At 38.7% G+C, this 13,210-nt stretch overlaps 1 protein-coding gene across 1 annotated transcript in view; it reads left to right on the forward strand.

Annotated features, from left to right (window-relative positions):
• PPM1E (protein phosphatase, Mg2+/Mn2+ dependent 1E) overlaps window positions 1–13,210 on the forward strand; it is a 189,247-nt gene that overhangs the window by 157,211 nt on the left and 18,826 nt on the right. Inside the window, exon 2 of the mRNA XM_003795581.2 lies at window positions 6,857–6,975. Within this exon, the coding sequence (XP_003795629.1) occupies window positions 6,857–6,975 (119 nt within the window). The remainder of the gene's footprint in view (window positions 1–6,856; window positions 6,976–13,210) is intronic.

Consider the following 13,210-nt stretch of genomic DNA (forward strand, 5'->3'; position numbering starts at 1 on the left):
AAAAAAAAAAAAAAGTCACCCAGTTAAAGTGTATAGTTTGGGGCCAGGTATGGTTGGTTGTTCATGTCAGTTACCCAGCAGTTTGGGAGGCCGAGGTGGGAGGATCACTTGAGGCCAGGAGTTCAAGACTAGCCTAATCAACATAACCGGACGCAGTCTCTACAAAAAAAAAGTTACCTGGGCATAGTGGCACATGCCTGTAGTTTTAGCTACTTGGGAGGGAGAAGCAGGATTGCATGAGCCCAGGAGTTGGAGGTTGCAAATGAGTTATGATCAGGCCACCACAGTTCAGCCTGGGCGACAGAGTGAGACCCCATTTCTTAAAAAAAAAAATGTGTACAGGCCAGCTGTGGTGGCTCACATCAGTAATCCCAGCACTTTGGGAGGCTGAGGTTGGTGGATCACCTGAGCTCATGAGTTCAAGACCGGCCTAAGCTAGAGCAAGAGCCCATCTCTAAAAATAGCCAGGCATTGTGGCAGGTGCCTGTAGTCCCAGCACTCAGGAAGGCTGAGGCAAGAGAATCGCTTGAGCCCAAGAGTTTGAGGTTGCAGTGAGCTATGACACCGGGGCCCTGTACTAGGAGCAACAAAGTGAGACTTTGTCTCAAAAAAAAAAAAAGTGTACACTTCATTGGTTTTAATGTATTCAAAGTTAAACCATCACCATAATCTTGAGTTTTAGAAAAATTTCATCACCCCCCATAAAACCACCTACCCATTAGCAGTCACTTCTTATTTTCCCTAGTTTCCCCATCCAGCCCTAAGCTCCTACTACTAGTATACTCTGTGCTTCTGTACATTTCCTATTCTGGACTTTTCATATAAATGGAATTCTATAATATGTGGGCTTTGTGTTACTTCATGTTTGTTTTTATGGTTCATTCACATTGTATTATTTTTATCATTCCTTTTTATGGCTGAATAATAATCCATTGTATGAATATACTGCATTTATCCATCACCAAACACTTGCTTATTTAATTATTTGGCAATTATGAATAAGTTGCTCTGCATACTGTTGTGTAAGTTTTTCTGTGGACATGTGGGGTTTTTTTTGTTGTTTTGTTTTGAGACAGAGTCTCACTATGTTGCCCTTGGTAGAGTGCTATGGCGTCACAGCTCACAGCAACCTCAAACTCTTGGGCTTAAGCAATTCTCTTGCCTCAGCTTCGCAGGTGCCCGCCACAACACCCAGCTATTTTTTTGTTGTTGTTAAAGTTGTCATTGTTGTTTAGCTGGCTCGGGCTGGGTTCAAACCTGCCAGCCTTGGTGCATGTGACTGGCACTGTAACCACTGTGCTACGGGCACTGAGCCTTTATGTTTAAAATTTTAAGAAACTGGGTGGCACCTGTGGCTCAGTGGGTAGGGCGCTGACCCCATATACCAAAGGGGGTGGATTCAAACCCAGCCCCAGCCAAACTGCACTAAAAAAATAGCCGGGCATTGTGACGGGTGCCTATAGTCCCAACTACTTAGGAGGCTGAGGCAAAAGAATCACCTAAGCCCAGGAGTTGGAGGTTGCTGTGAGCTGTGATGCCATGGTACTGTACTGTGAGTGAGACTCACTCTAAAGTGAGACTCTGTCTCTACAAAAAATAAAATAAAATAAGAAAATAAATAAAATTTTAAGAAACTGTCAAAGCATCTACACTACTCTACACAAGAGTTCAGTTTCTCCACATAGTTGCCAAATTTGTTATTACTACTTGTCTTTTTTATTATAGTGATTATAAAATGGGTTTCTTATTCTGGTTTTGATTAGCATTTCCCTAATAATTTAATAATGATATTAAAGGGAAAATAACTACTATATAATTACACACTTCTGACACCAAATGGGTGGGGATTTTTCCCACCAACTAATTCTGTAGTTCTCTCAAGACATCAACTAGGTGTCCTGCAATTTACTTTAATTCTGACACTAGCTGCTTGGAGTTAGAGCAGACCCTGCACATGAAGGGCTCAGTCTCACAAGACTGTCCCTACCAAGGCTGGGTGTGATGGCTCATGCCTGTAATCCTAGCACTCTGGGTAGCTGAAGTAGGAGGATTGCTTGAGTTTAGGAGTTTGAGACCTACCTGAGCAAGAGTGAGATCTGTCTCTACAAAAAGAAAAATTAGCTGGGCATTGTGGCTGGTGCCAGGTAGTCCTAGCTCCTTGGGAGGCTGAGGCAGGAGATCACTTGAACCCAGGAATCTGAGGTTGCTATGAGTTAGGCTAACACAGTGCTCCAGCCTGGACAACAGAGGGAGACTCTTGTTTCAAAAGAAAAGACTCTCCCCACCTTAGATGCTGATCACAAGTCTAGAAATTCCAAACTCCTGACTGACTGGCTGTAAGTCAGGGGTTCCCATAACCTATCCCCTTAGATTCAATAATTTGATATAATGACTCACAAAAGTCAAGGACACATTTCCTTATGTTTACTGGTTTATGAAAGTATATACAAAAAGATACAAATGAATAGCCATGATGGAGAGATGTATAGGGTAGGGTCCCAAAGGGGAAAGGCCCTAAACACAAAGCTTCTATTGGAGTTGAGGTATGCCACCCTTCCAGCACATGGATATGTTTACCAAACCAGAAGCTCCCTCAAACTCATCTTTAGAGATTTTCATGAAGGTTTCATTTCGTAGGAATAATAAGTTAAATTTTTCTGAAGCAGATTCTTACTCTTTTGCCCAGGCTACAGTGCCTAGTTCTCAGCAACCCCAACCTCCTTGGTTCAAGGGATCCTGCTGCCTCAGCCTACCAAGTAGTAGCTAGGACTACAAGTGCCTGCCACCACACCTGGCTAATTTTTTTTTTTTTTTTTGATAGAGACAGGGTCTCACTCTTGCTCACTCTGGTCTTCAACTCCTGAACTCAAGGGATCCTCCTGCCTCAGCCTCCCAGAGTGCTAGGAGTACAGGTGTGAGCTGCTGCACCCAGCCATTCTCATCCCTTCACTTTCAGTCTGTATATACCTTTCTTTATGGGTGAGGTGAATTTCTTGTATGCAGCACATAATTGGGTCTTGTATTTTTATCCATTCAGCTAGTCTATATCTCTAAATTGGGGCACTTAATCCATTTATATTCAAGGTGGTTATTGATAGATGAAGACTTACTCCTGTCATTTATTGATTGTTTTCTGATCATGTTATATATTTTTTATTCCTTCCTTCCTCTTTTATTGTTTTTTCACAGTAATGTGATTTTCTGTAGTGATACTGTTGATACCTTTCTCTTCCTTTTTTGTGTATTGGCTCTACTAGTGAATTTTATCATTTTGCATGTTTTCATTATGATGGTTTGTTGACTACACCATTTGTTGAGTGGTACTTTCTCCCAGGGAGAGAAGGATGGCTTGGCCACGGATGCAAGCTTGCTCCTGGGGTTGTATAAAAGCAAAAAATGACTACTACTCTGGGTGACAGTAGAAAAATGTCTTTATTCATGATCACCTTTTATAGGAAATTAATCATGTACACCCCATTGATCAATAATCTTAACATTCTCTATTCTTATCTTAAACTAAAAAAAGACAAAGTCCAGGAAAGTAAGATAACCATCTTAAGACTAGCCTCAGGCTGTTCCTCTCTAAAGACCTAAGCCTACATTATCTGACTTCCATTGTCAAAGTTAAAGGTCAAAACAAACGGAAGTAAAACTTTTTCTTCAATGGACTCAATTAAGTTTCTAAGAAATAGGCTTAAGGACTCTGTTTTCTTGTGGTTTTGGAAGCCACTTGCTTTTACAGTGGAGTTTTTCACTCCATCAACCTTTGAGCCGTGTCTCCTGCACAGATGGGCCACATCTGGCAGGCTGGCTGACTGCATGTTCAGAGTTCCATGCAGGAGGTTGTTACCACTTTGCCTGTAGGCCCTGCCATGCTCTCCCAGGTTGCTAGGCCTCGACAAGAATGCACAATACTTACAAGTCTTTTCCCTCAGTTTCTGGAATTAAAAAAGCACATTTCATTTAGCTAATTTCATGTGGGAATTCATCCCACAATGGCTATATTCTCTTTTCTTCAAGATTTAAAGTCCCTTAATGATTTTCTTTTCTTTTTTTTTTTTTAGAGACAGAGTCTTACTTTAACACCCTCAGTAGAGTGCCATAGCGTCACAGCTCATAGCAACCTCCAGCTCTTGGGCTTAGGCTATTCTCTTGCCTCAGCCTCCCAAGTAGCTGGGACTACAGGCCCCCACCACAATGCCCTGCTATTTTTTGTTGCAGTTTGGCTGGGGCTGGCTTTGAACCTGCCACCCTTGGTCTATGGAGCCAGCACCTACCCACTGAGTCACAAGTACTGCCCCCTTAATTTCTTGCAGAATTGGTCTGGTGGTGGTGAATTCCTTTAATTTTTGATTGTTTGAAAAAGATTTTGTTTTTTCACTTTTGAAAAATAGATTTGCCAAGTATATTATTCTTGGCTATCAGTGTTTCTTCTTCTTCTTTCCATTCTTTGAATATATCAACCAATTCTTTCCTGGCCTGTAAGGTTTCCATTGAGAAGAGTGCTGTTAGTCTAATGGAAATTCCTTTATATGTGACTTGAGACTTTTCTCTTGTTGTTTTTAGAATTATCTTTGACTGTTGACAGTTTGACTATAATGTATCTCAGAGAGGACCTGTTTGAATTGAATCTATTTAGGCACTTTGAGCTTCCTGGATCTGGATGTCCTTTTCTCTCCTGAGACTTGGGAATTTTTCTGTTCCTTCTCCTTCTGGAACACCAATATTATATGAATAATTGTTTACTTAATTGTATCCCATAAATTCTATAGCCTTTATTCATTCCTTTTCGTTTTTCTTCCTTTCCTTGCCTTTCCCTCCCTTTCTTCCTTTCTTTGTCTATGTGAGTTATTTCAAAATATTTGTCGGGAAATCCTTTCTTTTGCTTGTCTAATCTGTTGTTGAAACTCTCAGTTATATTTTTCATTTCATTCATTGAATTATCCAGCTGTAAGATATCTGTTTGATTCTTTTTTTATGGTATCTGTCTTTTTGTTGAATTTCTCATTCAAATCATAATTGTTTTCCCAATTTTATTGAATTGTCTATCTTTATTCTCTTGTATCTCACTGAGTTTCCTTAAGATTATTATTTTGAGCCAAATATGCTGGCATGTGCCTACAGTCTCAGGTACTTGGGAAGCTGAGATAGGAGGTTCACTTGAGTCCAGAAGTTCTTAGCTATAAAGTGCTATGCCATTAGCTGTCCTCACTAGGTTTGGCATCAGTATGGTGACTCCAGCTAGTGAGGGACCATTAGGTTAAGGAGGGGTGAACCAGATCAGGTCAAAAACACAATAGCTCAAAACTGTCAAGCTTATTAGTAGTAGGATAGTGATTGTGAATAGCCGTTGCACTCCAGCCTGAGCAATATAGCAAGACTCGATCTTAAGTTTCAAAGAATTATTGGCCCAGTGCGGTGGCTTACGCCTGTAATCCAAGCACTCTGGGAGGCCAAGGTGGGAGGATAGCTTGAGCTAAGGATTTCCAAAAAACCCTGAGCAAATAGTGAGACCCCGTCTCTACTAAAAAAAGAAAAACTAGGCAAGAGGATAGCTAGAGCCCAGGACTTGGAGGTTGCTGTGAGCTATAGTGCCACAGCACTCTACCCAGGGAAACAGCTTGAGACTCTGTCTCAAAAAAAAAAAAAAAAGTATTATTTTGAATTCTGTTTTTGGCACTTTATATATTTCCTTTTTTTTTTTTCTTGCAGTTTTTGGCTGGAGCTGGGCTTGAACTCACCACCTCCAGCATACAGGGCCTACTCCTTTGAGCCACAGGCACCGCCCTATATATTTCCTTTTGATTAGAGTCTGTTGCTGGAAGGTTTTTGTGATTTTATTGGAGGTTTCATGTTCCTTTGCTTGTTCATGTTTGATGTTGATTTCTGTGCATCTGGTGGAACAGTTGGCTCTTCTAATTTTTCGGAGTAGGTTTTATAGGAAAATACTTTATTTGTATGTATGGGTCTTACTGTGTCAGTTGGGTGAGGTATGTTGACTTTGTGTCTAGGTGGATGCAGTAGTGTGATACTGTGATACTCTCTGTCTCACAATCTTGCATGAATTCTCATTACACTTGGACTGGAATCCAGATTCTTTGCCATGTAACTGGCCTTTGCCTGTTCTTCTGACTTTATTCCCTGCCACATTTCCCCTCACCCACTATGCATCATTTCCTCTGGGGTTCTTTCAGTTCCTTGAATATACCAATCTCTCAAAAAGGTCTGTACATATGCTATTTCTATTCTTTTCTGTCACTGTATCCTGTTTGCTTCCTTTATAAAACTTACCCACTTTTAAGTTCTGTCTTATTTCTTTACTTGTTTTTCTTTTATTTCCCTAACTGGATTGTAAGCCCCACAAGATCAGGGGCCAGGTCTGCCAATATATACCCAGTCCCCAGAGTGCCAACCACATAATTTTCAGTCTAGAAGTATTTTTTTTTTTTTTTTTTGAGACGGAGCCTCAAGCTGTCCCCCTGGGTAGAGTGCCATGGTATCACGCTCACAGCAACCTCCAACTCCTGGGCTCAAGCGAGTCTCCTGCCTCAGCCTCCCAAGTAGCTGGGACCACAGGCGCCCGCCACAACGCCTGGCCATTTTTTGGTTGCAGCCATCGTTGTTTGGCGGGCCTGGGCTGGGGATTCGAACCCGCCACCTTAGGTGTATGTGGCTGGTGCCTTAGCCGCTTGAGCCACAGGCGCCAAGCCAGTCTAGAAGTATTTGTGAAATATTATTTAAAGGTATAGTTTTGTTTTGAGACAATATGATATAATTGATATTTAATTATTAATAATAGTAAATGTTTACTTCCTTATTCTCTTGCTGAAAGTAGCCTTCAAATTTTTTCTTTCAGTAATTGCCCTTCCTTTTTGGCCGCTGCTTTAGCCAGAGCCACATCTGATGAAGTCCTTCAGAGTGATCTTTCTGCACATTATATACCAAAAGAAACGGATGGCACAGAAGGGACTGTGGGTAAGTACCTGTCTACATTTAAAAATACTAAAATATTCTCATGTGTAGTGGCCTACATGTGAGTGAGCCTTCAAAATACTAAATCTAATTACACTTACCCACTGATAGCAGGAGAAAAAAATGCAAAAATGTTTTGTCAAGTCAAAAAAAGGAAGAAGAGAATAAATACAAGTGTATTTTGAAAAAGGGGTAAAGTACTGTATGGAATGTAATTGGAGCAAGAGAAGATTGTTGGTCAGGTGCAGTGGCTCATGCCTGTAATCCTAGCACTCTGGGAGGCCGAGATGGATTGCTTGAGCTCAGGCGTTCGAGAGCAGTCTGAGCAAGAGTGAGACCCTCATCTCTACTATAAATAGAAAAATTAGCCAGGCTTTGTGGTGGGCACCTTTTGTCCCAGCTACTCAGGAAACTTGAGGCATGGGGATCACTTGAGCCCAAAAAGTTTGAGGTTGCTGTGAGCTATGATGATGCCATGATATTCAACCCCAGGGTGATGGAGTGAGACTCAAACAAAAGAAGATTGTCATGATAAATGGAAAGACTAAGGTGAGGCGTATAAAGACATAAAACAAAAGGATATGTGGTGAAGGGAGGGAGAGTTTGAGAAAAACCTATTTAAAACTTTCAGCTTACTTTTAAGAGTCCAAGTAAAAAGATAGAAAAAATTCAAGAAATCAGTTGTAACAAAACTCATTAATTACATTAAATTTTGTATCTATGAATAGAGTTCTTTGTGCCAAATATGTGTAATACGTGATTTAATTGCATGGATCATTGTTAATCTTTTTTTTTTTTTGCCCCAGAAAAATGATGAGGATTTTTTCTTTTCTTTCTTTTTTTTTTTTTTAGATATTTCCATTTAACTCAGAGGCTCTATCGCTTAATGAAGACATGGCTATTAATATCTTAGGCTTATACATATTTGACAGGATATAACAAAAAGATTTTGGTAAAAGTTAGAGAGTTACTTCTTAAAATTATTAAAAATATTTAACATTTGGCTTGGTATAGTGACTCACACCTGTAATCCTAGTACTCTGGGATACTGAGGTGGGTGGAACACTTGGGCTCAGAAGTTCAATATCAGCCTGAGCAAGAGCAAGACCCCCCATCTCTACTAACCAGTAGAAAAACTAACTGGGCATTGTGGCAGGCATCTGTAGTCCCAGCTACTCCGGAGGCTGACACAAGAGGATTGCTTGAGCCCAAGAATTTGAAGTTGCAGTGAGTTATGATGATGCCACAGCCCTCTACCCAAGATGACAGAGTAAGATTCTATTTCAAAATAATAATAATATTTCATGCTATTTGTTCAATTTAAAGAATTTGTCTTCAAATATGGTACTTAAAGAGCAAAGCATATATCATAATCAGAGTAGATTCCAGAGAATGTGAGGCTGATATAAAAGTAAACATTCTTATTCTTCCTTTATCTTTCTAGATTATTTTTGACAGAAAATTGGCAAGGAAGAAACTACCCTTCTTGTTTTTACTGAGAGTAATTGATTCACCTAGAACAAATTATTCCAGAGTCAAGTTGGATAGGATTCCTGCTACAAAGTGCCCTAGTCTTTCTTCTGGTATTGATGCATAAACTAAAAGCCCAGTATTGAAAAGATAGATTAAATTCCGCCTGTTCCAGTCATACTCAAATAAATATGAAGAACCTATATTGTTACTAAAACTCTGTTGAGCACCATAAAGGGATTTAAATAAAATAATATAATTTATTCCTAGATAAGAGTCCAGGTAAAAAGGACATTAGTTAATAATGGCCGATTTTGGATCCAGCTCAGTATTATAATGACATTAACAACTGATTGAGTAATTTATAGCTGTGAAGGGATGGACTGCAACTTCAGATAATTTTCACTTTTTTGCATCTCTTTTTAAAAATTCTATTTTTCCATTCAAACAACAGTTATTTATACATGTGTACTGATGTTCTACCCGGCTCCTTGCAAAAGGAGTATACTTAATGTAGCAAGATTGAAGTGTTGTCCTATATGCCTATTTTGGGAGAATTTTCTGAACCCCATAAGAGAATAAAAGTGAAATGAAGAGTCTTTCTTTTGGTGAATATCATTGGTTATTCTGATTTTAAATTTTTCCAAAGATTAACCAGTTGTGTCTCCATGTTATTGCTGTGATTTAGACTGATACAATATAATTCTAAACTATTTGCAAATCCTTAATTTATTTAACCCAAATCACTCAGTGTGAGTTGCACTGAGGAGAAACTCAGGTCATCCATACATCAGAGGGGGAAATGAGCACACTGCTGTCACTGGCTTAAAGTCTCCACTGAACTGCCTTTTGTCTCTCTTCTTAGTTGTTTCCAAAAACAGACTTCAAAAAAAATCCTTAAAGTTCTTTTCATGTTTACCTCATCCCTAACAGAATATTTGCTTGCCTATCTGTGACCTTGCGTATCAGTGACCTTGCATATCTGACTTGGCACAGATTAAATTTGGTGAATGTAACTCTTGTCCAGACAACCTAAAACAAGTTTGAAATATTGCAGCGTAAAAATTAAAAATAAGAAAGAAAAACAAATACTAATACAGAGGAAATAAAAAGAATTAGAAAGTTTGTATAAATAAAGTGAAAACCTAATATTTTCTTTTTTTTTTTTGGTAGAGACAGAGTCTCACTTTATCACCCTTGGTAGAGAGTGTTGTGGTGTCACACAGCTCACAGCAACCTCCAGCTTTTGGGCTTAGGTGATTCTTTTGCCTCAGCCTCCGGAGTAGCTGGGACTACAGGTGCCTGCCACAATGCCTGGCTATTTTTTTGTTGCAGTTTGGCTGGGGGCTGAGTTTGTGGCACCACCCTGCGGCCGTCGCCCTACCCACTGAGCCACAGGCACCGCCCTAAAAACCTAATATTTTCTAGAAAAACATAAATTAACAAAGTTTACCTAAGAAAAAAGAGACTGAGAAAACTATCAAGCAGCTATCTCCCTAAAAGTTTACAGAATTTGTGATTGTAGAGGAGAACATTTTGAAGTGATCAAAGATAGATAATTCCAGTGTTTTTTAAAGTGAATGCTCTAATTGCACTGAGAAAGAGGAATTTATGTAGAATTTATGTCTAGTATAGCACTGATACCAAAACTTGTCTTAGACCAAGCTAAAAAAGGAGAGACTGCTCTTAGTAATCAAAATAAAGAAAACTTTTAAAACATTCAAAGAATATGCTATTGAGGGCCTACCATATGCTTAGTACTGTACTCAGGAAATAGCAGTGAACAAAACAAAAATATCAAGAAGTCCATTAAAATAATGTGTATATTAATAGTTCAAAAGAAAAATAAACAGAATAACCTCTAAAGATGCCAAAAGAAGCATTTGATAACATCCAGTATCCATTCTTAATTTTAAAACTATTCTTAATAGTGACAGCACCTGTGGCTCAGTGAGTAGTGTGCTGGCCCCATATACTGAGGGTGGCGGGTTCGAACCTGGCCCTGGCCAAACTGCAATAAAAAAATAGCCGGACATTGTGACGGGCGCCTATAGTCCCAGCTACTTGAGAGGCTGAGGCAAGAGAATCACTTATGCCCAAGAGCTAGAGGTTGCTGTGAGCTGTGACACCATATCACTCTACCAAGGGCGACATAGTAAAACTGACTCAAAACAAACCAATAAACAAAAAAAAAACTGTTCTTAATAGAGTAGGATATATTTTAGACATTGTAGGATAAAACTTGTGAACTAAAATGGAGTGTTTATGGTTAATTCATAACATGTACTTAGGAACTTTTCCATGGTAAAGGACCACAGAACACAATCCTAGTTGGTTTTACCAAAACAGAATTTATTGGCTACCCTTCGGGGGAGGACTACACAGCTGGATTCAAGGTTTCAGATGATGTCAACAGTACCTGGCATTATCTCCAGCTCTCAGCTGTCCTCCCTTTCCTTTTGATTTTATTTTCAGGCTCCATGTGGTGGCAGGATGAGAGCTAGGAGTGCCAGGTCCTCATTTGCCCATGTTCAGCTTGAGCAGGAAAACAAGAGTAGATTTCTTCAGTTGCTCTTACATTTGTCACAGGATTCACTTTAATCAGCCCAACTTGGATCATTTTCCATTCTTGGAGCAATCACTGTGGCCAGAGGAATGTTTTTCTCTAATTGGCCACACCTGAAACATATGTTTTGCCCTCCCCACCCCACCCCCATGCACATGGTCCAAGAGTAAAGAAAGAAGAAAATGTTACTGCAAAAAAGAGCACTGTTTGCTAGGTTTCAACACAATAAAGCAAAGTTCTGATTCAAAATGGCAAATAAACAACCAGAAATAGAGTGATAAATAAATATGAAGGACCTATATTATTAATAAAACTCTACTGAACACCATAAAAAGATTTAAATGAAATAACATAATTTTTTCCTACATAAGACTCCAGATGAAAAAGACATTAAATTTTCCAAATTTATCTATAAATTCAATGAGATACCAAACATAGTAGCAGTATGTTTTTCTGCCCAAACTTGGAAAAATGATTAGAAAGGAAAAATAAATGTCAAACTACCCAAGTGACATCTTTTTATTTTTATTTTTTTTAGAGACGGTGTCTCACTCTCACCCAGGCTGGAATGCAATGGCCTAATCATAGCTCACTGCAGCCTCAAATGCTTGGGCTCAACTGATCCTCCCATCTTAGCCTCCTAAGTAGCTATGAATACAGGTACATGCCACCACAACTGGCTAACTTTTAACTTTTTAATTTTTTATAGAGACAGGATCTTGCTGTGTTGCCCATACTGGTCTCAAATTCCTGGCCTCAAGCGATCCTTCCACCTTGGCTTTCCAAAGTGCTGAGATTATGGGTGTGAGCCCACTAAACCTGGCCCCAAGGGACATCTTTTTTTTTTTTTCTTAGTTGTTGCTTTATGATTTAATCTAATTGCACAAAAATTAGAAATTACAACTCCTGCCATCTTCTAAAAGGAAGGTTATGCATGCCTCCATATTCAGTTCTGCACTGTTACATTTGAACAATATTGTGAACTTCATATCATGATAGACTAGTTTAGAATTCTCATGCAATACCTCAAATTATAAAATGGAACCAACTTTTAAGACTTTATGGAAACTTCTCATGCTAAAGATAAAACCCATTTTTAAATGGGCAGTTTTGGGTTACAATATACCAGGTTATAGGTAGGAAAAGTTATAGGTAGGAAAATTAGTCTTTCAGATATTAAAACATATTTTAAGGTTGTAGTAACTAAAAGAGAATAATATCATTGTAGAAAGAGAAGAAAAGATGAGTGAAGTGAAATATAATCAAGAAGCATGTACATCTTTTACAATTTGATTATTTATATGTTTGCATATTCATTCAATAAACATCTAATGACAGCTAGACTTTAAAATGTTGGTCTGGGTGGCGCCTGTGGCTCAAAGGAGTAGGACGCTGGCCCCATATACTGGAGGTGGCGGGTTCAAACCCAGCTCCAGCCAAAAACTGCAAATAAATAAATAAATAATAAATAAAATAAAATAAAATGTTGGTAAGTCACTATCATGGACCTTGAACTGGCTTCTACTCTTCAATAAAAGGGGCAACTATTAACAGTCACTTAGGTGACAACTAAATATTCCTGTCACTTCAGAAAACTAATCAACAATTCTTCTCAGTTTTATTTCTCATAAGAATTGTGTAACCAGCTACTTCCCCTGGGATAAGAATGATGTTAACAGTGGGTTCAACTGACTGTTATACAATTATGCTAATATTTTATTAATTCAAAAGCACTTTACAAGTATGGCTTCCAATAGGAATGTTACACCTGGACTTTGTACCAAGCTAACAGATTTGAGTTTGCAAGGAAAAACAGGCTTTCAAGTTAAACAACAATTGTAATCAAAACTTTAATCCAAAGGATTCTCAAAAAACATATTACAAATGACAGCATCAGAAAAAAAATCTTGCACCATAACTCAAAGTTTGGCTCTACAGTGTACCCTTAAACTGGCAGAACATTGGTATTTTGATATATAGCAATTACATAAGGAACTTATGGACCTAAAGCAAAGGTAAACTTTCTTATAATTTATCAGATTCTATACTAACTAGGCAATCTCTGCTCAGGGTGAAAACTAGTTGGATTTTTCATAAACCTCTAATTTAGTACAACGATGTAGCTTTTGTTTTTACCTGCTGGCTTGTTTCACAGCAGCTTTATAAAGATTGCTTATTCAACTATAGTTGCATCCCAAACAT

Source organism: Otolemur garnettii, unplaced genomic scaffold, assembly GCF_000181295.1.
Source record: "Otolemur garnettii isolate 467f Iridium unplaced genomic scaffold, OtoGar3 scaffold00094, whole genome shotgun sequence".
Lineage (NCBI taxonomy): Eukaryota > Metazoa > Chordata > Mammalia > Primates > Galagidae > Otolemur > Otolemur garnettii.